Source organism: Peromyscus leucopus, chromosome 23, assembly GCF_004664715.2.
Source record: "Peromyscus leucopus breed LL Stock chromosome 23, UCI_PerLeu_2.1, whole genome shotgun sequence".
In the NCBI taxonomy this organism is placed as follows: Eukaryota; Metazoa; Chordata; class Mammalia; order Rodentia; family Cricetidae; genus Peromyscus; species Peromyscus leucopus.
In genome coordinates, this window is record NC_051082.1 from 4,803,105 (window position 1) to 4,829,405 (window position 26,301).

Here is a 26,301-nt window from a genome sequence, read left to right on the forward strand (position 1 = left end):
TGCCGTTTGTCAGGGAGGTGCTGCTGACCCCTCTGTCGCTGTCCCCCGCCTGCCTAAACATATCTAGAACCTCTTTGGGATCATCGCCAGCGTCCTACACCTGGGCAACATTTGTTTCAAGGAGGACAAGCAAGGCTGTGCCAGCGTTCCGGACACGCACGAGATCAAGTGGATTGCCAAGGTGACCTTCCTTTCCTGAAGAGCAATGGAGTGGGGAGCCCGGCCCCCAGGTGTCCACAGCAGCCCAGATGGCCAGCACCGCACTCTTTTGCTGGTGCCAGTTAGGAGCATTAGGGGGAGCTGCGACCACTGAACTTGCTTCTGTTTCTTTTGTTTTTGCGATAAGATCTCTTTACGCAGCCTAGGCTGACCCTGAGCCGGCGTCATCCGGTCTCGGGGCTCCCTGAAATGACAGGGGTGTGCAGCACATAGCGGGTTCAGTGAGGCCCTTCCTCCCTAAAGCACAGTGGCGAGGGTGGGGGACCCTGGACCTGGAGAGGACACAGGCTCTTCAGAGTCACCAAGGGACGACCGAATTCTTTCCTGCAGCTCCTGGGGGTCTGCCCGGAGGTTCTCCTGGAAGCTCTCACCCACAGGAAGATTGAAGCCAAAACAGAGGAGGTGAAAATGTCACTGAGGAGATCTGTGTCCCCCACCCATGACTGCCTGACTCAGATGGTAGCTCTCTGGTGTCCGCTGTGGGTAACAAACCCCCAAACCCAGCCTACCAGGCCCTGAGTGGTTCAGCTCTTGCTGGGGTCCCAGCCCCATCTCCCCACACCCACACCCCCATTCCTCCATCCCCCATTAGTCATCCCCACCTCCTACCCCTCGTCCCCCTTCCTAACCCCTCCCCCCGCTACACCTGCCACACCATCTCATGCTTTGTACATGGTGCTCCTTCACGGGGCCTTTGCACATGCTGTTCCCTCTGCTGGAATGCCCTTCCCTGTTCTTCATCCTTTAGCCCCCAGAGCCCTGAATCACGGCCCCTTCCCTGATCACATGCCTCGACCTCTCCTTGCGGCACCTGTCACTCTGCCTGCCCCATGGCTCTCCTTTGTGTGATTCTTGGCGGGTTTGGTCCGCGCTCCCAACCCTGCACCAAGCTGAGCCTGCAAACCCCGGGACGGCAGGGCTGTGTCTGGGTCCCGGTCTCCTAACGTGTATTCTTTGCTCAGTCACCACCGAAGACTAGCGGGACCACTGAGGGGCGGGGCTTGCCCCGTCTGTAACGCGGCGGCGTACCTTGCCCTTTCTTCCAGGTGATATGCCCACTGACGGTAGAACTCTCTGTTTACGCTAGAGATGCCATGGCAAAGGCCGTTTACGGGCGGACGTTTACTTGGCTGGTCAATAAAATCAATTCCTCCCTAGTCAACAAGGTGGGTCAACACGGGTGGCATGTCTTGGTCTCACCAAGTGCTGATGTCTTACCGTCCCCATAGTAAAGTGGCTGTGAAGGGTGGAGCGTAAGCGCCTCATGGGCAGGGGTGACATCGTATTGGGTCTTCCAGTGCCTGCACACAGTAGGCCAACATGCGTACACACCACATGGCTTGGCAGTCCTTCACAAGGTCTGGCATCCATAGCACCTGTGGTATACCAGATGGCTTTGTGGGCCCACAGAAGCTTCATGCAGACACAGAATTTTAATATGTCTAAGAACATGCAGCTGATCCCCAAACTCCTGCTTAGGTTAAGTTCCTTTTTTGAGTGGAATCAGGTAAGATGGGAGTTTATCTAAAGCCAGACATTGAGGCATGACTCTAAGCCTAGGGTGCAGAATACAGACCAGGAAGCAGCATCTCAGTTCACTCAGACAGAAGAGCCCACTGTGACCAATTAAAAATAGTAAGTGGTACTAGATAGCTCAGCAGTTAAGAATGCTACTGGTTTTGCAGAGGACACAAGTTCAGTTCCCAGCATCCACAATGGTCGGCTCACAACCACCTGTGATTCCAGTTCCAGGGGACCCAGATGACCAATTCTGGCCTCTGTGTGTACCTGAATACATGTGGCATGTGTGCATGTATCCATGCACACATACACATAAATAAATCTTTAAATTAATAATAACAAGCACATTCTCTGTGGCTCCACAAGCTGGGTGATGGAGAAGTGTAGACGTTTACTTAGCTCAGGGTTCTGGAGGCTGGGGGGTTGAGAGCACGATGCTGCATCTGGTGTCGTCTCCTCCAGCACCCGACGTGGTGGAGGACATCCCATAGGGAGGCTCGATGCGCTGGTGAGCCTCTTCATCTTGGTGGCCCCACCTCAGGATCTTGTCCTCCAAGTACCGATAACAAGCATCGGAAGATATTTCTGACACGTAGACTTTGGGGAGAAACACTGAAACCAGAGCCTCATTGTGGGGTGTCCGCCCCCATGCCTGTATAAAATGGCATCCATGTGGTTGCCCCTCTCGCCCGGGCAAGCACTTCCTTGGCAGTTTGTAGGTCACTTTTCATTGTTGGTTTTGGATCTGAATGCACACTTGGGAGGCTGGAGAGACATGAAGCCAGGATGTGAAGCAGAAGACACATGTTGCTGGCCTAGACAAACCACGGTCAGGTCCGGCTGAGGAGCCGGCAGGAGGAGCCGGCTGACCGGCCCCAGAGGTTACCCTTTGTCGCTCAGTCCCAGCCTTGGGGACAACAACATGGCTTCAAGTATTACAAAATGACAAACCTAGCTGAATCAGTCCGTTTTCCATTACTCTGATGAGGAGGAGGAGGAGGATGAGTACCACATGGCAAGAGAGGAGGCGCTCTATGCGTCTGCTCTGGTCTCCCTCTCTCTTCCTGGGAAGTCAGCAGCAGCTCGTCACGGGGGCTCCACTCTGGTGTTCTTATCTAGCTGATGACCCCCCAGAGCTCTCCCCCCCACACCTCCAAACTCTACAGTCAAGTTTAGTTTCCTCTTAAAGCCTCACTGTGGGGATTAAGTTTCAACACAAGAGCCTTTAGGTAAGGGCTGGAAGGATGGCTCAGTGGTTAAAAGCACTGGCTGCTCTTTCAGAGGACCAGGTTGGGTTCCCAGCACCCACGTCAGGTAGCTCACAGCTGACCGAAACACCAGCTCCAGGGGATCCAACACCCTCTTCTGGCCTCTGTGGACACCTGCAAACACACACACTAAAAATAAATGTTTCAATGAAGTTTTGGAAGCTACACGGATGGCCCAAGCCGCAGTACTAGCAGCTAATGGCATGCATTTTTTTTCCCACTAGGATTTCACCCAAAAGACTGTGATTGGGTTGCTGGACATCTATGGCTTCGAAGTCTTTGACAAGAACGGGTGAGTTGCCGCTGTCTGCCTGCCGTGTTTTCCTCCTTGTGGTTTTAGTCAGAGTCTACGCCATGGTTAAGGAGCTGGACTTAGTTTTCCTGACCCTGGAACTACAGATTACCACAGCCCTCAATCCACACACTAGGCACGTGCTCCACTCACAGGCTGCATCCCTGGCCGCTCCAACGCTGTCCCGGAAGCAGAGCCGTAAACCACCTGACCCTGTTCCCACTTGATCCATCCTTTATTAGTGGACCGCTCGGTAGATAGGAGCTGTGTACTCACCAAGAGGTGGTCTGGTTGTGCCTGTCCTAGCTGCACATGATCGTTGCATGTTTTGTTGCATGATCGAAATCCCCTGCGTCTCTAGTTTCGAACAGTTCTGTATAAACTACTGCAACGAGAAACTGCAGCAGCTGCTCATAGAGAGGACGCTGAAGGCCGAGCAGGCCGAGTATGAATCCGAAGGCATCGAGGTGAGCATTGGACGTGTTTCTGAATCTGAGTGAGTGTGTGGCTCTGAGAGGGGAGGAGAGGAGGGAGGGAGGGGAAGGACGGACAGACAGAGGAGGGCACAGGGCTGGCAGTAGCCCCAGGGCTTTGAACACACTGGTGAGGTGTTCTAGCCCCAGCTCCACCCCGGCCCCTCCTCATTCATCTGGGAAGTGTTATCTCGCTGGATAGTTCCTGGATCGAGGACTTTAATTCTTCCCTAGGAAGATACTTGGGATATTTAGAAAATATCATTTGAGGATTTTTAAATTTCGGTTTTGTGTGTCCATCTGCACGATGTGTGTGTATAGGTGCACATGCCAGGACACAGGACAACTTCCCGGAGTCGGTTCTTTCCTCCACCTTTACATGGGTTCCAGGGGTCGAACTCAGGCTTGTGTGGCAAACACCTTTACCTGCTGAGCCCTCTCGCCGGCCCCCAAAGCATCATTTTCAAAGATTTTAAGCTATGTGTCTGTGTGGGTACGGGCACCTCGGCACAGGTGCCCGTGGGGGCCAGAAAAGGGGGCAGGCTCCCTGGAGCCAGTTACAGGCAGTTATAAGCCACAGGATGTGCATACTGGGAACTGAATCTGAGTCCTCCGTGAGAGCTGTAAATGTTCCTAACGGCCAAGCCATCTCTCCAGTCCCTCCCAAAGTGTAGTTCTTCAGGTTGGAAATGAAAATCAGGTTTTGAGAAAGTATTTGGAGAATCCCTGTCAAACCAATGTGCTCAATGCCCCTGTGCATGCTGGGAGAGCTCTTCCCTCTCGTCCTTTTAGTGGGAGCCTGTTCAGTACTTCAACAACAAGATCATCTGTGACTTGGTCGAAGAGAGACACCGAGGGATCATGTCTATTCTGGTGAGAAAACAATGGCCCAGTTCCTTCACTGGTGTGGGAGCCCACAGAGGTTTCCTAGTGAGACTGAACTCGCTTTACACAGCAGGGCTGCATTAGGGGATGGCTGGACCACGTGCATGGTCACTAGTTATCTGGGATGGTCTGCACTTGGCTGTGCTGGGGGAAGGTCTATTGCTCCACCCCTTGGCATTCCTTTAAAAGCCTTTTAGTGGAGACAGAAGGGGCTGGTGGGTCTTGAGCCAGGCCCTCCCGAGGCTATCCTGTGTTTCTAGTTTTCCTCTCATCATTTTCTAGGTATCTCTATCTAAATATTTCCCACTTCTCCCTGTTCGAGTACCCTGGACGTAAAAGTGGGGGCTGGACCCCCACATGCTGGGTGTCTGCCACAGGTGGACAAATGTTCCCAGGGCTTGAAAGGGGCAGAGGAAGCCCCATGTAACCCCAGCAACTCAGGCAGATTGCTGTGGGTTTGAGGCCAGCCTGGACTACACAGTACTGAGAAACGCACTAGTTCAGGCTCAGCCGCTTTCGCTCCATGAGGCCTCTGCATGGTGCGTGCGGCTCTTCTTGACCCTTGACGGCCCGTTCAGACTGTTTACATCAGCTGCCTTGGCAACCTCAAGTGTCTTCGGGAAGTCCACAACTATGGCCAGCCAGAGCAAGATGTGGTGGGGGCCTGCCATCCCGGCATTCCAGAATCATGAGCTTGAGGCCAGCCTGAGCTACATATTAAGACACTAACTAAGGGGCGAGGGGGGAAGGAGGGACAGAAAAATGGGTCAGACTGGGGTGTGGTGGTACATGCCTGTTGTTCCAACACTCAGGAGGCTGAGGCAGGAGGATTATGAGTTTGAGACCACTCCAAGCTACATGGCGAGATGCCAACTAGAGGCAAGGGAGAAGAAAGGAGAGGGAAGGGGGAGGGAGGGAGGAAGGGAGGAGGAAGGAAGGAAGGAAGGAAGGAAGGAAGGAAGGAAGGAAGGAAGGAAGGAAGGGCTGATGGATGGACAGACAGACACAGGTTGGAGCCTGTGCTGGTGGTGTGCTTACGCTCTCAGCCCTGGGAAGACTAAAGCAGGAGCCAGAGGCAGCCTGGATACATGGCAAAGCCCCGCCTGGAAAGGAAAGGCTAGGAGGGAGATGGGGAAGGAACCTGGACCAGCCAGATGCAGAGAGTCACTGTGTGGCGTTTCCAGTCTCTCTGGGGTGGAGGCTCCCTCAGCCAGCCCAGGGTCCAAGCACACGTGGTGGGTAACCCCTTCCTCGCAGAGGTACACCCAGTCTCCTGCGAGGTGACAGGAATTTAATCTAGAACCTTCAACCACTGCTGGAGACAACGCGCTTGGCTTTTAGCCGGCGCAGGCCATGGTGCGCAGCTGAGGTGTCTTTTCCTTTGAAAGGATGAAGAATGCATCCGTCCCGGTCCCGCTACAGACTTGAGCTTCCTGGAGAGGCTGGAAGAGAAAGTGGGCAAGCATGCGCACTTCCAAACGTGTGTACTTCATCTGGGGGGCTGGCCCGCGGGGAGGAGGCTATGGCGTCTGTCTTGGACCTGTGTCCGAGCGCAAGTACTTTGGGGCTGTAGAGATGGCTCAGTGGGTGAGAGCATTGGCTGGGCAAGCCTGAGGACCTGAGTTCGGATCCCAGCACCCACGTGAAAAGCTGGGCATGGCTGCACTCATCCGTAACCCCAGGGCTGTGGAGGGACAATTGCCGGAGCCTGCTGGCTGCCAGCCGACCTAAAAGAATAAGGCGTAGGGTGACAGAGAAGGACAGCAGTGTCTGTCCTCCTCCAACCATGTACATATGCTCACCCACACCGCACACACGCATACACACAGCACAGTGACCTCATACACAAAAGTAGCATCCTGAAAGCCGGCTCATGTGCCAGCGTGCCCTTGTTGGTAGAAATCGGACTGACGGGAAGCAGAGCGTCTGTCCCGCTTTGTTCGGCCGTGGTGGTTACATTTCATGTGTGGTGCAGGTGTGAGATGGTCCTTGTGAACAATTTAGGGACAGGAGGGACAGCCAGATGCAGGGATACAGCCCGGCCGTTCCAGTGCTCGGGAGGCTGAGACAGGGAATCGGGAGTTCAGGCCACACTGAAGGACGTTAAAATGGAGAAAGAAATGAGGAAAGCCTGGGGATGGGGCTGTAGCTCAGTCCAGGAGTGCAAAGCCCTGGGGTTCATTCCAGTGCTGGAAAAATAAAAATGAAAAGTGATTTGTGTCTAAAATAGTGTGAATGTGCAGCAGGGAGTGTGTGTGTGTGCGCACGAGCACACGCGTGCATGCATGCATGCGCACACGTTGGAGTTATGGGCGGTTGTGAGCCATCCTATGTAGGTGCTGGGAACCTCTGAGTCATCTCTACACCCCTGGATGTTCACATTTATACGTAAGCCCCATGCTGATCAAAAGCATTCACAATGGCTCAGAAAGGAAATTCAAATTCTAACTTAGTCTTTGAGACAAGTAAGAGAAAAATGTAAACAGGGTCTAGAACCAGGAGTTAGGTATTCCCTTAAACCCAAACTTGGGAGGCAGAGGTAGGAGGATCTCTGAGTTCGAGGCCAGCTTGGTCTATGTAACAAGTTCCTGGCCAGTCAGACCTGGATTCATCCCCTAGCACCAACGAACAAAAGAAAACAAAACAAAAACCTGGCTTTGAGGCCTTGTCCCAGCGTGGCCGCTGAATGAGTGGGCAAAGCGGAGGTGAGCAGCCTCTTCGGCATTGGAACCTCACTTCTGCAAAGTGGGGTCTCACCACATCTACCCAGCAGCTCTGTGAGTGTCCACAGAAGTTGTCATCCACAGTAAACCCGTCAGACCCGAGGGACAAGTGGATGAAGCTGTATGTGCAAATGAAGTGAGCGTGGCCAATGGACTGAGCACAGTCACAAATGGCCTCTCACCGGGACTAGGGTCCGTCCATTAGCCTAGGCTGACTGGCCTGCGAGCTCCAGGGACCAGTTTGTCTCCAACTCCCCAGGGCTGTGGCTACATGTTCACGCCATCAACTTTCACCTTTTTTTTTTTTTTTTTTTAAAAAACCCTGGGTTCTAAAAAATCAAATTCGGGTCTCATGCTTATACATGCTTGTGCATTTTGCCAAATGAACTATTTACCAAAACCTTTTGAAAAAATATATATTAATTTACTTATTTGCGTGTGTGAGAATGCCCGTGAACACACTTACCACATTGTGTGGAGGTCAGAGGACAGCTTGAGGAAGAGTCAGTTCTCTCTTTCTACTGGCAGGTCCCTGGGTTCGAACTACGGGCATCAGACTTGGTGGCAAGCACCTTTACCCACTGAACCATCTCACTGGATCGCCGCCTCCTCCTTCCTTGCATTTTTGAGACAGGGTCTCACTATGTAGCCTTGGCTGGCCTGAAGCTTACTATGCAGACCAGGCTGGCCTCAGACTCATAGAGATCCTCCTGCCTCCTGAGTACTGGGATTAAAGTTGTGTGCTACCGCCGGGCGGTGGTGGCGCACGCCTTTCATCCCAGCACTCGGGAGGCAGAGGCAGGCGGATTTCTGTGAGTTTGAGGCCAGCCTGGGCTACAGAGCGAGATCTAGGAAAGGAGCAAAGCTACACAGAGAAATCCTGTCTTGAAACCTCCCCCACCCCCAAAAAAAAGTTGTGTGCTACCACACCCAACCTCTTTTTTTTATTTATTATTATTATTTTAAAAACCGGGGCTGAAGAGATTGAGAGCACGTGTTGCTCTTTCAGAGGACCCAGATTTGGTTCCCTGTCTCTCACTCCAGTTCCAGGCCATCCAACACCGTCTTCTGGCCTCAACAGGCACCAGGCACAGACATACATGCAGGCACAACACAAAATTAAAAAATAACCCCAAACCCCTGCATTGTTGTTGAGGGAGCCCAAGGCTTCGAGCTTGCCGGGCAAGCGTTCCACAGAGTCAGGCCCCCAGCGCCAGGTTACTTTATTTAAAAAGCAAAACTTGCTGGCGTGGTGGTGCACACCTTTAATCCCAGCACTCGGGAGGCAGAGCCAGGCGGATCTCTGTGAGTTCGAGGCCAGCCTGGGCTACAGAGTGAGATCCAGGAAAGGCGCCAAAACTACACAGAGAAACCCTGTCTTGAAAAACCAAACAACCAAACAAACCAAACTTGAATGTTTCTCACAGGCGTGTTTTTCTTCCTCACTAGCTTAGGTGTGAAAGGAGGCGCTAAGTGTGAGAACTGATACACAGCCAGACACAGGGAGCAGGGCTCACTGGGAGCCTCCATGGAGTCAGCTTCAGAGCAGATGGCAATGTCCCTGAGCAGCTGGCCCAGGATTTCTCTGTCATTCTTGCCACGGTGACGGTGGTGGCGGAGAAAGGGTCCAGTGGCTTGTGTGTGTCTTGCAGCAGGAAGCTGGCTGGTCCAAAGGGCTGGAAGAGGATTGGCTGGCTGGAGTTCCGCCTCCTGCACTATGCGGGAGAGGTCACCTACAGTACCAAAGGTGAGTGGCGGAGGTCACCTACAGTACCAAAGGTGAGTGGAGGAGGTCACCTACAGTACCAAAGGTGAGTGGCGGAGGTCACCTACAGTACCAAAGGTGAGTGGCGGAGGTTGTGAGTCACAGCCCCACTGTGCACACCGGTCACCAAGTCCTCCACCAAATACTATCTGCGGCCACCCCAAAGTTCCTTAGTGTTGCGTTCAAGCATGCCACATGAAAGGCTTTTCTTGTTTTGTTTATTATTTTAGATATAACCACCAATTTTTAAAACCTAAGTATTCATACACCATGTAGTTCATCCATTAACGTGTGCAACTTGAGGGTTTTAGTGTATTCCAGAGTTGGGTAACTGTACACTCAATTTCCTTTTGGACACACTACCCTTTCCCATGCCCTCTGTCCCTCCCCCACAGTACTAGAGAATTAAGTAATATACTTTCTAAGTCCACAGCCTCTCCTGTCATGGACTGGAGAATCACACATGTGGTCTTTGGGAGTCTGACTTCCCTCATTTAGTACAATGTTTCAAGGTTCTATCACGGTGCCATTCTTTTTCACTGCTGAGTAATATTCCTTTCTCTGGGTAAGTCTGTCTGTGCTCATCTTTTGGTAAAGCGTTCAGGGTGCTTAACCTTCCAGACATGGTGAAACTGACAGAACATGCCTGTATACTCCCATTCCCCAGCAGTTCCAGAGACTGAGTCTAGGACCCATGCACATTAGGTAGGTGCCCTGTCACTGAGATAGTCCCTCAATCCTTTCTGGAAAGTTTTAGAATTTTGAGACAGTCTCACTAAGTTGCCCCGGCTGACTTTGAACTTGCCATCTTCCCACCTCAGCTCCGGGAGTAGCTGAGATAACCTGGCTTGCTTTCGTTTTCCTGGGTAGATAGTGAGGAAGTGCCCTACTCAGTGTTCTGAGGAGCCTCCTCACCACCACGGCCCTAGCCTCTCCACATTCTGCCCAGCACCCACAATGCTCTGCCAGCTGCACTCTGGGCAGGTGTGAAGGCCTGTCCTGTGGTTCTCCCAGAGGTGGCTGATGCCAAACACTCCTCATACCAGTCATTTGCATATCTTCCTTGAAGAAATGCCTGTTTAGATACTTTGCTCATTAAAATGTATTGTTGAATCTCGAGCGTTCTTTATATATTCTGGACACTGGAGCTTTTATCAGATAAAGATTTGCCATATTCTCCCCAGTTCTGAGAACTGACCTTTCTCGTTATCGATGGTGTCTTTCAAAGCACCAAAAAGTTTGTCACTAAGAATCTTTTAAAAGCCAGGCAGTGGTGGCGCACGCCTTTAATCCCAGCACTGCCCAGAGGCAGGCAGATCTCTGCGTTCCAGGCCAGCCTGGTCTACAGAGTGTGTTCCAGGACAGCCAGGGCTACACAGAGAAACCCTGTCCCAAAAAACCAAATCTTTTTAAAGTAACAGAATACATTTTTAGTTTTCTCCTTTCTTAAATAAAGGTAAAGTAGTATCGAGAACATTTTTTGAAAGAATAGGCTGGCTCTGTGATGACTCCTGATCTTGTTTACAGAATTAAAGTGACGCTCTTGTGAGGCTAGAAACCAGCTACGTATGGTATAGGGCGCACAGACGGAAGGGAAGTCACTTTCTGCTCCTAACCCCCCCCCCCCAATCAGGATCCACACTTCCTGTCAGTACTTCTGGAGAGGCCTTAGTATCTGCCCACAAAGGCTGGAACACATGCTCCTCTGCGTTGTGTATTTTCATCTGTGTGACGAACGCTAGAGTCTTGGGCCACATCCTCTGGGTTTACCCCGGGGCAGGCATGGTCCCAGGTTTGGTGAGAGGAATGCCATGGTCCCCCTGAGCTCACAGCAGTTCACGGTGTCTCCTGGAGTCTCCGCGCCAGGAACTGCACTGGACTTCTTAGTTCTGCCTGAGCTACAGGGTCTATTAAAAGCGAGCTTTAGCCGGGTGGTAGTGGCGCATGCCTTTAATCCCAGAACTCGGGAGGCAGAGGCAGGCGGATCTCTGTGAGTTCGAGGCCAGCCTGGTCTCCAAAGCGAGTTCCAGGAAAGGCAGGGCTACACAGAGGAACCCTGTTTCAAGAAAAAAAAAAAAGAATAAGAATAAGAATAAGAATAAGAATAAGAAGAAGAAGAAGAAGAAGAAGAAGAAGAAGAAGAAGAAGAAGAAGAAGAAGAAGAAGAAGAAGAAGAAGAAGAAGAAAAAGCGAGCTTTGACCAATTCTGGGTGTAGGGGTAAAAGAATTGGGGGAACACGGTGCAGATGCATTTGTCCACCCAGATCTGAGGCAGCAGCATTCACCATAGCCAGGAGCTGGAAGCCACAGGAGAGGACAAATAGCAATGTAACACAATGGATACGCAGTGGAACTTAGCTCAGCCTTAGACAGGAGGGAGAGTCTGACTGGGAACAAGATACAAAGGAGAAGCCGGTCCCAAAGTATGATTCCTCTCAAGTGAGGGGTCTACAGGAATCAACTCCACAGAGACACAATGGACCGGGGATCGGCTAGTTCCAGGTACAGGATTTTTGCCTTGGAACGTTTACAAAGTCCCAGGTGGTGATGGCTACGTGGGTGGCCTTAAAGGTGCTGAACTGAGCACTTAGTTACCGCGGTCTCTTTTTGTGTATGTGTTCATGTGTGGGTGTGTGCACGTGTGGAGGCCGGAGGAAGTCGTCAGGGGTCCTTAACCAGCCTCCACCTCGTTTTTTAAGACAAGCTCTCACTGACCCTGGAGCTCACTGCCCACTCAGTCCTAGGATTACAGGCTTGTGCCACCACCCCTGGATTTTACATGGGTGCTGAGGATCCCAAACTCGGGTCACCCGGAGTCATCACCCACTGAGTCCCACAATGTGGTGAATCTTGCATTTTACTAGAATAAAAAGGCCCATTTTGAGGACTCACAATCACCATGGGAGAAGCTGCTTACCAGGCATTTTCAATGTGGCTTTTGACGCACAGCATTTGTGGCTGGTTTTACTTACATCGTTCAGTCTCTGTGTAAGCTACAAACCAACGAAGGGTTTTTGTTTGGTTTTAAGACACAATCTAACTGTATAATCCTAGATAGCCTGGAACTTGCATGGATTTGCCTGTCTTGGCCTGTGGAAGGCTGGAATCAAAGGGCCTGTGTCACGACTCCTGACTCTTAAGTGTACCATTTAAGGCCAGTTTTTGAATGATACAAATTAAGATGTTAGGCTGGAGGTGTGGCTCAGTGGGTAGAGTAGTGGCCTAGCATGTGTTAAGCTCTGGGTTCAGTCTTCAGCACTGTGTGAACCAGGCATGCTGATAAATGCCTATAATCTCAAAGCTTGTTGGGTAGGGGCAGGAGGTTCAGCTATATAATAAGCTGGATGCCAACCTGGGCTATATGAGACCCAGTTTTAAAAAAAAAAAATCAAGGGAGAAAAGCCTGACATCATGACTTACACCTTTAATCCCAGCACTCAGGAGGCAGAGGCAGGCAGATCTCTGTGAGTTCGAGAACAGCCTGGTCTATGTAGCAAGTTCCAGGCCTGCTAGAGCTGTATGGTAGGACTCTGTCTCAGAATCCAAAAAAACCAACTAGGGTATGGAAAAGGACACCACTGGTGTTTGCCTTTCTCAGTGGGGTTGATTTTCCTAAGTCACATGGTCTCAAGCTGGCCACCCTGGGGCTCAGTACCCTCCTCTGTTTCTGTGGGGCATACACAGGTCATTGCTACTGGATCACTTAGGCTCAGAGCCACACATCACACACCAGCCTGCTGTAAATTCCCTCTGAGGACCTGGCTCTCAGCCTGGGAAGTTGTTCCCTAGAGCATCTGGCACTCTAGAATTATATAGGGAGGGTGTCTCCCCAGAATGCCTGTCTGGAGGTATGTAGGGGAATGTCCCCAGGATATCTGGATCTGAGAGTATGCAGGGGGTGTGTCCCCCACTATGTCTGGCTCTGTCTGGGGGTATGTAGGGGAGTGTTCCCCAGGATGTCTGGATCTGAGAGTATGCAGGGGGTGTGTCCCCCACGATGTCTGGCTCTGTCTGGGGGTATGTAGGGGAGTGTTCCCCAGGATATCTGGATCTGAGAGTATGCAGGGGGTGTGTCCCCCACGATGTCTGGCTCTGTCTGGGGTATGTAGGGGAGTGTTCCCCATGATGTCTGGATCTGAGAGTGTGCAGGGGTGTGTGTGCCCCCATGATGTCTAGCTCTGTCTGATGTGATGTGTTACAGTTAGGGGACGTCCTCCCAGCATGAGTTGAGCCCTGGGTGGTTGGTGCTCCATGCTTAACACACAGCACAGCTCACAGCTTACTGCTGGGACCCAGCCCCTGCCTCAGTATTGAGAAGGCTGGGAAACCCCATGCAACCTCAGACACCATCAGGATGTGTCTTAGCGATCAGTCAGTGTGGCATTGCATTGACTAGGACTTTTTTTTTTTTTAAACAGGATTCTTGGAGAAAAAACAACGACCTGCTTTACAGACATCTGAAGGAGGTCAGTTTGAATCTTCATCCCACATAGTTTTAATGGTGAGGGCTTAGCCTGTGATAGAAATCAATGGCAGCTCTTGGATTTCTGGAACTTTCTTATCCATGCCTTATGTCCTAAGCTGGGACTACAGGCAGTCTGTAATCCTCCCTAGCACTTGGGAGGCAGGGGTAAGAGGACCAGGAGTTTGAAGTCCTCCTCAGCTACACAGGGAGTCCTCAGCCAGCCAGGACCACACCAGACCCTGTCTAAAAAAACCAACAGAGAATTTCCCGTTTTAAGGCTGAGTGATATTCTATTAGATAAATACAAGCACATTTTTTTTTTGCATAGTCCTAATTTTATTAAATTAAGGAGTTCTTCCAGATGTGGTGGCTCACACCAGTAACCCCAGCACTCAAGGGGGTGGAGAGGAAGATGGGAGGATCTTGAGTTTAAAGCCAGCCTGAGCGATCTAGTGAAACTGTCTAAAAGAAAAAAAAAAAAAAAAAACAGAGTCAAAGATGAGAAGAGGCGGAAGACAGGACCCAGAGACAGGCTGGGGCTCGGACTGAGCATGTGCAAGGCACCAGGTACCATCTGCAAACAAGAATAGAAGGGACGTGCACTTTCCTTATAACAGATGATTTCGAAAACTGATGGAGCAGGACCAGATAACGCAAAGCCTAGTGTTTGGCTTGATGCCACCACGTCTGTCCCCTGAAAGCCAGCATCTGCTGGTTTCTGAGTCCCGTCCGCACCCCCTCCAGACGGCTGAGGCCAGGCTGCGTGTCCCCCACCCCGTTTCCTCCCCCTGCACTGCAGTGCACTGCACCTTGGCGGTCCCTCACTCCCCCCTCTTACTGATTGTCGTAGGTTGGTTGGTCCCACAGCACTAAGCTGGGCTGGGGACAACTCTGGCATCATCATGTCAGAGAAAACTAGATACATCTGCAAGTCCACAGGCAAGGGCTGCAGCATCTGAACACCAGATCCTAGTGTGCTCTTTGGCGATGTCGAGTGTGGAATCCAGGGTCTCACGACGGAGGCAAGCCTGCCTCCAGCCCCAGCCCCTTTCCCATTTGTCCTTCCCACTCTATTATGCTGTGGGATGTTCTGTATGTCCTGTGGGAGCCCGTTCTCGGGTTCCTCGTGGCTTTACCCAGCATGTCCGCATGGGGGATGATAGGACCACGGGCCTGAGTGCAGGTGTCTGAGATGGTCTGCACTTGGCTGTGCCGGGGGATGGTCTGTATGTCAAGTTGCTCTGATTGGTCAATAAATAAAACACTGACTGGCCAGTGGCTAGGCAGGAAGTATAGGCGGGACTAACAGAGAGGAGAAAAGAAAGAACAGGAAGGTGGAAGGAGTCACTGCCAGCCACCGCCAGGATAAGAAGCATGTGAAGATGCTGGTAAGCCACTAGCTACATGGCAAGGTATAGATTTATGGAAATGGATTAATTTAAGCTATAAGAACAGTTAACAAGAAGACTGCCACAGCCATACAGTTTGTAAGCAATATAAGTCTCTGTGTTTACTTGGTTGGGTCTGAGTGGCTGTGGGACTGGCGGGTGACAAAGATTTGTCCTGACTGTGGGCAAGGCAGGAAAACTCTAGCTACACTATTATATCGAGGAATGTCTCCAAGAGCCCACGAGCAGGTGGCTCTGCCGTCTCCTGGCCTCTAGCGATTCCCAGAGCAGCGAGCTCAATGCTGGTCCTCTTCACACAGGTGCTGTGTGGGTCCAAGAACAGCATCCTGAGGGAGTGTTTCCTGGTGGCCGAGCTTGAAAACCGGAGGCGGCCACCCACGGTGAGCCCAGAGAGAGGCTGGTGTGAATTTGGCAAGGGAACAAAAGTCACAGGGGACAGTGACCACTCCATATCTGCCCCTCTGAAGCCACCCCTCTCCCCAGTCTGTTAATAGATAACTACAGAACGTGTGTGTGTGTGTGTGTGTGTGTGTGTGTGTGTGTGTGTGTGTGTGTGTGTGTATGTTAGGCTTTGTATCAGTTCATCCCATTGCAGACACGCACTGTGCCAGGCTGGGGGTTCCCTGCCCTCAAGGGGCTCACAGTCTGGGAGGGAGAGAATGTGAGAAAATATCACCAGAGAAAAAAGGGACTAGGAGACCTGGGGGAGGAGACAGGGGACTGGACCCAATGGTGGCTGGCTCTGTGAGGTGTCCTCGTTTGTGAGTCAGCTTTCCCCACACTGTGACAAAATCCTTGAGGAAAACAGCTTAAAAGTTGATTCGGTTCCTGTCTTTGGAGATTGCGCTCCCATGGCCTCTTGTCGTGGGTGGCATGGCACACCACGGCAGAGAAGGTGTGTGCAGCACACACAAGGGATTGGGGGAAATGTATCCTTCAAAAGACAACTTCAGTAACTTATTTCCTCTGACGAGGCCCCGCCTTTTAAAGAACCCATGCTCCTCCTAACGACCCCACCAACCCCTGCACCCATGAGTTCTCGAATCTGTCTCTCAGTGAAGCTGGAGACCTCCAATCACTGTCAAAGCTGCTGCACAGGACCCACGGCTCCAGGACATGGGTCTCTGAGGGACATCTCAGACCCCAGTCATTACACTGTGGCTATACTCCTGGGTGAGGAGGCCGGGTGGATGCTCGCCTGAGCAGGGAACCTAGCTTCCCAGGCACAGCCCTCTCCCTGAGCAACATCCCCAGCCTCTCTCTCTCCACATTTCTGTGTTTCATCCACTCTCTCTTAGTTAGGAAAATCTTCATGTCCCTTAAAAGCCAGTGGCTCTTGTCTGGCAAGTCCCCCAGCAATGGGAACTGACCTTCCCAGAACAAGACATCTACAGCCTCCAGTTCGTGGGCAAAACTAACAGGCCGAGTTCAGGCCTGGGGGCTGGAGCCTCGCACCGTGCTCTGTCTCCAGAGTTCAGCCAGAAGCAGGGTGTGTACTCCGTGTGTTCTCACCACACAGGTGGGGACGCAGTTTAAGAACAGCCTGAGCAGCCTCCTGGAACTTCTCATCTCCAAGGAGCCTTCGTATATCCGCTGCATCAAGCCCAACGAGAGGAAGGAACCCAGTGAGTCCTGATCCCTGAGCCCAGAGCTCGGACGGAGGAGCAAAGCGGTTGGGGCGGGGGCATGGGTAAAGAGCCTCAGCCACCACAGCCTCCTCCCTGAACATGAACTCTTGTCCTTCTCAAACCATAGAAGGAGGCCGGGATAGGGCTCAGGGGGTGAAGCACTTGCCTTGCAAGTGTGAGGATCTGAGTTCAAATCCCCAGCACCCACCTAAAGCCAGACATGGTGATCCGTGTCTGTAATGGCAGTGCTCCCATGGAGAGATGGGGTGGGAGGCTGGGATGGAATCCATGGAAGCTCGTGGGCTAGCCTGGTGTCCCAGTGCACAGAGCAAATGAGATCCTATCTGAAACAGGACAGGAAGTGAGGACTAACACTTGAGGTTGTCCTCTCACCTACGTGTGTGTGTGTGTGTGCTGTGTGTGTGTGTGTGTGTGTGTGTGTGTGTGTTTATGTGTATCGGAAGAAAGAAAAAGAAGATATTAACATAGTAGAAAAGAAAAAAGAACAGTAGATGATAGATATATTGAGAAGGGCGTCCCTGATGGTCCAGAGGAAGCGAGCGCCGCTCAGAGCCTGGTGATGCCGGGCAGGTGTCCAAGGTGGCAGATGGCAGCAGAGTTCTCTGCGACCGTGAACAACCGTCCACAATGGTCTGTGACTGCCGGGCACTGTCTAAGCTCTCCATGCAGAGCCCTGGCAGCTGGTGCGCTCGTGAATGGAAGATGCGTAAGGTGACGGGGCCTGGAATGTGTCCTCCCTAGAGAGGTGACCACAGTCACCTTCAGACAGTTGTTGCCACGTGAGATTCCGGGCTGCGTTAGCAAACTTTGGGGTGGTGTTATCAGGAGAAACTAGAATTGCCTACCAACCCCCTCCACCTAAGACACACAGCTGAGGCCTGATAACAGGTTCCTGGGCTAGACCCAGCCTGGAGCCAGCAGCCTGGAGCCTTGCGTTAGTTCTGCTGAGGGAGCTTTCCCGTCACTCTTCTCTTCTTTCTCCAAAGGCAAGTTCGACGACTTCCTCATCAGCCATCAGATCAAGTACTTGGGGCTAATGGAGCATCTGCGTGTGCGGAGGGCGGGCTTCGCCTACAGGCGCAAGTATGAGCATTTCCTGCAAAGGTGAGGCTCGCTTTGAGCCCCGGCCCTTGGAGCTGGTCTCCCGGAGACGGTGTGGCCGATCAGATGGCATTCCCCAGGGAGCTGGGGTCAGATCTGAAGCGTGAGAGCTGTGAAATAAAAAGGACACTTCACATTTGTTCTGCTGTAAAACCGGGGCCCGGTTTCTCCTCTTCCATTGAGCTCTCTAAGCCCTAACTCGACCTCCTGCAGTCTGGGGGAGAGTCTGGGCACACAGACCTGCTGGGCACCCAGGGTGCACTATCCAGCCCTCTAAGTGCTAGTGCCCATGTGCTGGGCTGGGAAGGGCAGTGGGCACAATGGCGAAGGTGCCGTGGAAGAAGAGGGTTCGAGACACCCGGACAGGTCAGGATGCTCCCGGACCTCACAGCTGTGACCCTTTCCCACAACAGGAGTTCACATGTCAAGTGTTTATCAGTGCCACACCCACCGTGGCTTTGGTGATTGGCAGCACATGACCGCTCCACAATGACGGCAATGCACTCTTGGGGTGGGAATCCCAAAGCGGCCGTTTTTTGTCTAAGTCGAAACGCTTGCACTGTTGGCTGTTCCAGAACATTCAGCCCATGCATTATGAGGCTTCTTCTGAGTTGAAGCACCGTAGGGCCAACCAGAGCATTTCCTGCCATCCTTTCCCTGTGGTCCCCAGCTGTGCCGCCACTGCTTGCTGTCTGCCTGTCTCCAGTACTCAACCTGTTTTTCTTAATCTGGCAGCAGGGGAAGAAGTTGGGAGGTCACAGCCACTGCCCACCACATCCTCAACACAGGCCTGACATTTCTGCCTCATCCTCTCTGTTTCCGCCATGCCTCCTCATCTGCGTATCTTGGGGAGGGCGGGCTGAGGAGATGGCCTAGGGGAGAACGTGCTTGCTGCACTACTGAAATTTTCCCAGGGGCCTGCCTGGAGAAGATTTCTCACAGGGTCCTGGGGAAGACGCTATGGCGGGCGTGGGGTATTCTGAGGGAAAGAAATCTGTGTACACTGTGTTCTTTCATCCGTTTACTTTATTTCTCTAAGACAAAATTGTATCTACACAGCTTCAGTTCCATCCTCACACTCAGCTCCTCTCTGTCCCTCCTTTTCCTGTCCTCTCATAGCCCTAACTGAGCTCTTCGGCTATCGATGTCTCTTTCGTCCTCTGTTCCTTCCTCTCCTACTCTCCTGACCTGACCCCTCCTCTCTCCAAAAGTTCTGCCTTGTTCCTTCTTCTCCTGCCATGCGACTCTAACCCTAATGCCCCCCCCCCCAGTCAGGAATCCTGCCCCAGACTTTACTACACCTCGTTATGCAAAAAACTCTTTTGTTCTGAGTCAGTTGCTCTGGAATGCCATTTGGCCTGTCTGGGGAAGGAAGGTCTGAGCTTCATTTGCACAAGAAACAAAGCTATGCATCTGCACATCTGCCTGTCTCCTAGGCTTAGGAGATAGGCATTGTCTAATAAGGGTGTACCTAGTTCAGATGAGCAGCTAGGTCTGAGAAGCTTACACTGTTTGCTGCTGTGGCCTAGTAGTATATGAGCACACAAGAAAGTCATAGCAAGAAGCAGCTGAATATAAAAAGCTGGCTAACACTAAATATTCCTTGATATATGGCTTCCCTCTAGAAGGATTCCTTGAGCTTTCTAGGTGTAGCTTTATTATGCACAGCTGAATCTCTATTACACATTCTTGCGGCCCACAGCACTGCACAGGTGTGAGGACCAGAGCTCTGATCCCCAGCATGCACCCACATAAATGCTAGGCAGGTTTAACAGTCCACTCGGAACCCCAGCACTCAGGAGCCAGAGACGGGATTCCCACAGCAAGCTGGCTATCCAACTCAGCAGACTGTGAGTTCAATGAGAGCCTCTGCCTCAGTGAACAGTGAAGAGAAACAGAAAGACACCCAGCGTCTGGCCTACACACATGTGGGCACACGCACACTCACACACACACAGTGCATACATGCCCATGCCCTCTTGTGCCCACACACATGTAAACGTGCTTGTGTACACACTCACACACACCAACTCACATGAAATCCTCGAGTCCCAAGCATGGCGGTTTTATTCCCCGTGTGTGAGTACATCTGTTGTCTGTCCAGCCATCCACTGATACACAGCGAGGCTGCCCCACTTTGGGCTGTTATGAACAATGCTGTACAAGGCTATGTGGACATGGGTGCAGCTCTTGGATATATACATAGGAGTGGGACTGAGTCATCTGGCCGAGGGCCCAGCGATGGCTCTGCTGGGAGAAACACTTCCTCATTTCTTTCACGCCCTATATGCATTGCTGAGGCAATTGCTCTCTGAGTGGCTGATACACACTACAAAGGGGTCCAGGATACCTCTGGGGGGGGGTGTTGTGGAGGACAGGGCAGGGTGTCCTGATGGCTTCGGTATGTCCTCCTCCATTCCCGGCAGGTACAAGTCTTTGTGCCCAGACACCTGGCCACATTGGCACGGACCCCCAGGAGAGGGCGTCGAGCGCCTGATCAAGTATATCGGCTACCAACCTCAGGACTACAAGCTAGGAAAGTAAGTGGCCAGGAGACCCCCAAACTGTCTCTCCCCTGTACTCAACAGATTCCATGTGCTGATCTGCACGGAACAGGCATGTCCAGCCTTTGACATGGAGATACAGTGCTATCATCCTACAAAGTTTTCACCGAGAACTGCTCCATTGAAATGGAAAAAAAAATTCTTAAAAATTCTCCTTCACAGGAGTCCATGGCTGCACACAGTCAAAGAGTCGGATATGGCCTGGTATTGTCTCATGTTTTTTTTTTTTTTGAGACTGTTTGCAAGCCAGTTCTGCTACCCACTAAGTTTAACTGTAGCTGAGCGGTTCCAGTGAGAATCAGTGGTCGAAAAGAAGTCAGGTGTTGTAAGCCTGGCTCCACTGCCGGGTGGAGCCTCTGCCCATGAAGTAAAGAGGGGGCAGGGTCGGGCCCTGCCTGTGCTGGCCAAGCTTCTCTCGCGGCTCAGCATCTCCCAGAGAGCTGACTTCATCTTGCTTCACTCTTGACATCCCAGAATGGCATTCTAGAACGCCGGGTACCACTCTAGGATCCAGTGTCTGGAGCAGAGATCTTCCCCATGTGTGGAACACTTTTGGGCACTCACTCAGATTAGCCAGGATGGCTTGGGTCTGTACTGTTAGTCACTCTGGCCACAGCTAGTGTGGCTGCAAAGAACTGTGTTCAAGCCTCAAGAGGCCCAGTTCTTACACAGCAGGGTCCTGCCCGCTTCAGGGATCCCTGCCCCTGGATCTACCAGCGAGCTATCTGCCAGCTCCAGCCCAGCTGGCATCTCTCTCTGTTTCACTAATCCATCCATCCACATCCCTGAGGGGGCCACACACATCTATCCTGTTCTATAACCCTGGAATTGGCATCATGGGGCATGGTGTGCTGTGCCCCCCTCCAGTGGCTGCTCTGGGACGTCTCCAGCACGAGGCACTGTGTAGGAGGTGCCCTTATCATCCCTCCTGAAGGCCCAGAAGCATAACTGTAAGCAACCTCAGGTAGCATGGTGGAGTCCCTCTCTAGGGCTACATAAAAAATCACCAGTGCATGCCTTTAACCCCAGCACTCGGGAGGCAGAGGCAGGAGGATCTCTGTGAGTTCAAGGCCAGCCTGGCCTACAGAGTGAATTCTAGGACAGGCTCCAAAGCTACACAGAGAAACCCTGTCTCACAAAACCAAAATAAATAAATAAATAAAGTAAGTAAGTAAATTAATAAAAAGTCACCAGAGCAGAAATGCATTCTCTCAGAGCTCAGGGTCCACTATCAGGGCATGGGCAGGCCAGGCTCCGTCTGGAGGGCCTTTGCCACGTCTGGAAGCTCCAGCAGGCTCCTGGCCTTCCTTAGCCGATGGCACCACACCTGCCTGCTGGTTCTGTGTCCTTTTCTAGCTCTTATAAAGGACACTGACCTGGATTTCGGACCTCCTCTAACCTACTGTCTCCCCTCCACCCCTACTTTAATGACATGCGAGGAACGGCCACGCCCCACAGTCACCTTCTAGAGCTCTGATTGGATGTGCACTGGGAGGGCGGGGCACTCCCCAACCATGTGGGGGGGGGCAACTGACCAATCAATAATTTTTGCATGTTTCTTTTTGCTTTTGCTAGAACCAAAATATTCATTCGCTTCCCCAGAACCCTGTTTGCTACCGAAGATGCCTTTGAATTTAGTAAACATCAACTAGGTATGACTTTTGTCCCGCTTTCAAGAGAAACGAACAAGCTTAACCCGGGAGAGGGGGAAGAGAAACCTGGAACATGGGTGTCTGATGTGTTCAAAGACCTCACTTAAGAACTAGGGATAAGGCGTGGGGTTACGGGATTATGATGGGATGCCTCTGGACTGCTGGGCTCCGAGGGCAGGTGTAGACGTGTTACATGTCCAGGGTGTCTCGTTCTATGATTGCATCATAGATTGTAAAGTCACGGGAGACTCACCCCCCTCAGTCCAGGCTTCACAACTTCTTTTATGCATCTGATGGCAACAGGCATGCCTTCAAAGCCCACAGCCAGGGTGTTTTTGTGAATGGCAAATGGCAGGAGTGGGATGGGGGACCGGGTGCTTCTCTCACTGGGAATCTAAGGTGGCCTGAGCACTGTGCACACCAAGCAGCTGGGGTCCTTGCTCTGTGCCATGTGCACCAAGTCCAACAGCCGTATTCCCAGACCGAGCCCGTGGGTAGACTCTGCTGCTCCCACTTCACGAGACAGAGACACCGGCAAGCTGCTGAATATCACATGGCCGGTCTGCAGCAGAGCCGGGCTTGAACGTGGGCCAGTCTGGTTTCAAGGTTTGACCGTTACACATGCTACCACTGAGCGACTCCTGCAGCAGCAGGTACTCACGGCCACCCACCTGGCTGAGATGCCGGCCCTGGCTTAGCCAGGCTCCAGGGCTTTGGATCAGCCACTTCCTAGAGGCTGCACTGTGCTGGTGTGCAAGGCTCTCCGTGAACTTGGCCTCTGGTGGGATCTTTCACTATGTGGAGAGGGTGATGAGGGCTAGAGCTGAGGGGTGTCCTGGGGTTCCCACTGCTCAGTGTGGTGTCCTCTTGAGGCTGCTAGACATCTGTACCTGAGCCTGCGTGCTTCCTTTTGAGATGTGCCGATGTCCTTCCCCTCTTGTGATCAACTGGGCACTGTGACCCTGCGCCTCTTCCTCACCCCGTGGAAGGAAAGAGAACCATAGGGGAGCCAGGCCCAGGGGACCCAGCTGCTCCTGTCTTTCCCACACTCAGCACCCAGAACGGCTCACTGCAGGCTCTGGGGGTCGGTCCTTCCTGCTTCTGGAAATCATGATCACAATCACAGAAGCCGATTCACCAAAACTTGTGTTTTATTTTAAGTTTCAAGAATCCAAGCCACATACAAAGGCTGCCTTCGAAGGAGGGAATATGTGAGGAAGAGACAAGCAGGTGAGGACTGGGCAGAAAAGTGGGGGACGAGCCTTCCCCTGCCCACCCCATCCTTACACCCTCCCTGCCACCGTCTCACCTCCCCTGCCCACCCGTCCTCACACCCTCCCCTCTGCCCACCCCATCCTCACACCCTCCCCTCTGCCCACCCATCCTCACAACCTCCCTCTGCCCACCCCGTCCTCACACCCTCCCCTCTGCCCACTCCATCTCCACACCCTCCCCTCTGCCCACCCCATCCTCACACCCTCCCCTCTGCCCACCCCGTCCTCACACCCTCCCCTCTGCCCACCCCATCCTCACACCCTCCCCTCTGCCCACCCCATCCTCACACCCTCCCCTCTGCCCACCCCATCCTCACACCCTCCCCTCTGCCCACCCCATCTCTACACCCTCCCCTCTGCCACTACATCTCCACACCCTCCCCTCTGCCCACCCCATCCTCACAACCTCCCCTCTGCCCACCCCGTCCTCACACCCTCCCCTCTGCCCACTCCATCTCCACACCCTCCCCCTCTGCCCACCCCATCCTCACACCCTCCCCTCTGCCCACCCCGTCCTCACACCCTCCCCTCTGCCCACCCCATCCTCACACCCTCCCCTCTGCCCACCCCGTCCTCACACCCTCCCCTCTGCCCACCCCATCCTCACACCCTCCCCTCTGCCACTTCATCTCCACACCCTCCCCTCTGCCCACTTCATCTCCATACCCTCCCCTCTGCCCACCCCATCCTCACACCCTCCCCTCTGCCACCCCATCCTCACACCCTCCCTCTGCCCACCCATCCTCACACCCTCCCCTCTGCCCACTCCATCTCCACACCCTCCCCTCTGCCCACTTCATCTCCACACCCTCCCCTCTGCCCACTTCATCTCCACACCCTCCCCTCTGCCCACCCCATCCTCACACCCTCCCCTCTGCCACCCATCTCCACACCCTCCCCTCTGCCCACTTCATCTCCACACCCTCCCCTCTGCCCACTTCATCTCCACACCCTCCCCTCTGCCACCCCATCCTCACACCCTCCCCTCTGCCACCCCATCTCCACACCCTCCCCTCTGCCACCCATCCTCACACCCTCCCTCTGCCACCCCATCTCCACACCCTCCCCTCTGCCCACCCATCCTCACACCCTCCCCTCTGCCCACTTCATCTCCACACCCTCCCCTCCTGCCCACTTCATCTCCACACCCTCCCTCTGCCCACTTCATCTCCACACCCTCCCCTCTGCCCACCGTCCTCACACCCTCTCTGCCACCCCATCTCACACCCTCCCTCTGCCACTCATCTCCACACCCTCCCCTCTGCCCACCCCGTCCTCACACCCTCCCCTCCCCACCCCGTCCTCACACCCTCCCCTCCCCCCCCGTCCTCACACCCTCCCTCTGCCACTCCATCTCCACACCCTCCCCTCTGCCCACCCCATCCTCACACCCTCCCCTCTGCCCACCCATCTCACACCTCCCTCTGCCCACCCCATCTCTACACCCTCCCTCTGCCACTCCATCTCCACACCCTCCCCTCTGCCCACCCCATCCTCACACCCTCCCCTCTGCCCACCCGTCCTCACACCCTCCCCTCTGCCCACCCCATCTCCACACCCTCCCCTCTGCCACTCCATCCTCACACCCTCCCTCTGCCCACCCCATCCTCACACCCTCCCTCTGCCCACTCCATCTCCACACCCTCCCTCTGCCCACCCCATCCTCATACCCTCCCCTCTGCCCACCCATCCTCACACCCTCCCTCTGCCCACCCCATCCTCACACCCTCCCCTCCCCCCACTCACCCCCCCTCTGCCCACCCCATCTCCACACCCTCCCCTCTGCCCACTCCATCTCCACACCCTCCCTCTGTCCCCCCATCTCTACACCCCCCTCTGCCCCCCCATCCTCCACCCTCCCCTCCCCACCCCACTCCCACCCTCCCCTCTGCCCACCCCTCCTCACCCCTCCCCTCTGCCCACCCCATCTCTACACCCTCCCCTCTGCCCACCCCATCCTCATACCCTCCCCTCTGCCCACCCCCTCTCTACCCCTCCCCCTCCCCCCCCCCCACCCCCCCTCTGCCCACTTCATCTCCACACCCTCCCCTCTGCCACCCCATCCTCACACCCTTGTCTGGGGCTGGCTTGGACCTAATTTTGCAATCATGGCATATGGCCTATACTTGTTCCATGCACAGATTTTATGTAGTAGAACATTTTAAAGTGTGTTATCATTATGTTGCATTTGTTTACCTCTGTGAAACTGTGTTACTGTGCCTGTCTAGAACACCTGATGGTCTAATAGAGAACTGGCCAATAGCAAGGCAGGAGAAAGGATAGGCTGGGCTGGCACGCAGAGAGAATACATAGAGGGAGAAAACTGGGAGAAGAGATGGAAGGTCTAGCAGCCACCCAGGGGCCAGCCTCCCAGCTACATAGCAAGCCATGGAGTAAGAGCAAGATTTACAGAAGTAAGAGAATGGGAAAAGCCCAGAGGGAAAAGGTAGACAGAATAAGTTAAGGAAAGCTGGCTAGAAACTAAGCCAAGCTAAGGCTGGGCATTCATAAGTAAGAATAAGCCTCCGTGTGTGATTTATTTGGTAGCTGGATGGCGGGCTCCCCCCCCCCTAAAAGAGCAAAAAACCTCCAACAATAATTTTACATGTGAATAATGTGTCAGGTGCTTGAGCTCATGTGTGCTTGTGGGAGCCAGGAATATTTCCGATCTGTGGGTCGTACAGTCTCCACAGTTACTCAGCTCTGCTGCCGCTGACTCAGAACTGCTCTAGGCAGTATGCAAATGAGCAGATTTAACTGTACATCACAGTAAAACTTTATAGGAATGGGCAGCTGGTCTTTAGATCACGGTCTGCCAGCCCTGGGCCCCGAGTGCTGGAATGTTACCTCCAATAGAAACTCTGCTGACCCGGGGAAGAAAGGCATTTTGAAAATCTAGACACACACACACACATACGCAAAGAAAAAAAAATATTAAAATACAGAGACAAGCCAGGCCCTAATTTTTCATGTCCCTGTTTGTTTATGAATCCATCTTTGAATGTGGCAATTGAAAGTCGGCGCTGGGTTCGAGAAACTAA

The 26,301-nt window shown here is 53.1% G+C and overlaps 1 protein-coding gene across 1 annotated transcript in view; it reads left to right on the forward strand.

Annotated features, from left to right (window-relative positions):
* The window catches only part of Myo1h (myosin IH), a 45,596-nt gene that overhangs the window by 12,349 nt on the left and 6,946 nt on the right, over nt 1-26,301 (forward strand). The window contains exons 7-21 of the mRNA XM_028854765.2: nt 68-181; nt 550-621; nt 1,266-1,385; nt 3,233-3,300; nt 3,662-3,767; nt 4,566-4,646; nt 6,047-6,138; nt 9,034-9,132; nt 13,576-13,612; nt 15,320-15,400; nt 16,540-16,645; nt 17,656-17,773; nt 20,197-20,310; nt 21,910-21,986; nt 23,148-23,216. Of these exons, the coding sequence (XP_028710598.1) occupies nt 68-181; nt 550-621; nt 1,266-1,385; nt 3,233-3,300; nt 3,662-3,767; nt 4,566-4,646; nt 6,047-6,138; nt 9,034-9,132; nt 13,576-13,612; nt 15,320-15,400; nt 16,540-16,645; nt 17,656-17,773; nt 20,197-20,310; nt 21,910-21,986; nt 23,148-23,216 (1,354 nt within the window). The remainder of the gene's footprint in view (nt 1-67; nt 182-549; nt 622-1,265; nt 1,386-3,232; nt 3,301-3,661; nt 3,768-4,565; nt 4,647-6,046; nt 6,139-9,033; nt 9,133-13,575; nt 13,613-15,319; nt 15,401-16,539; nt 16,646-17,655; nt 17,774-20,196; nt 20,311-21,909; nt 21,987-23,147; nt 23,217-26,301) is intronic.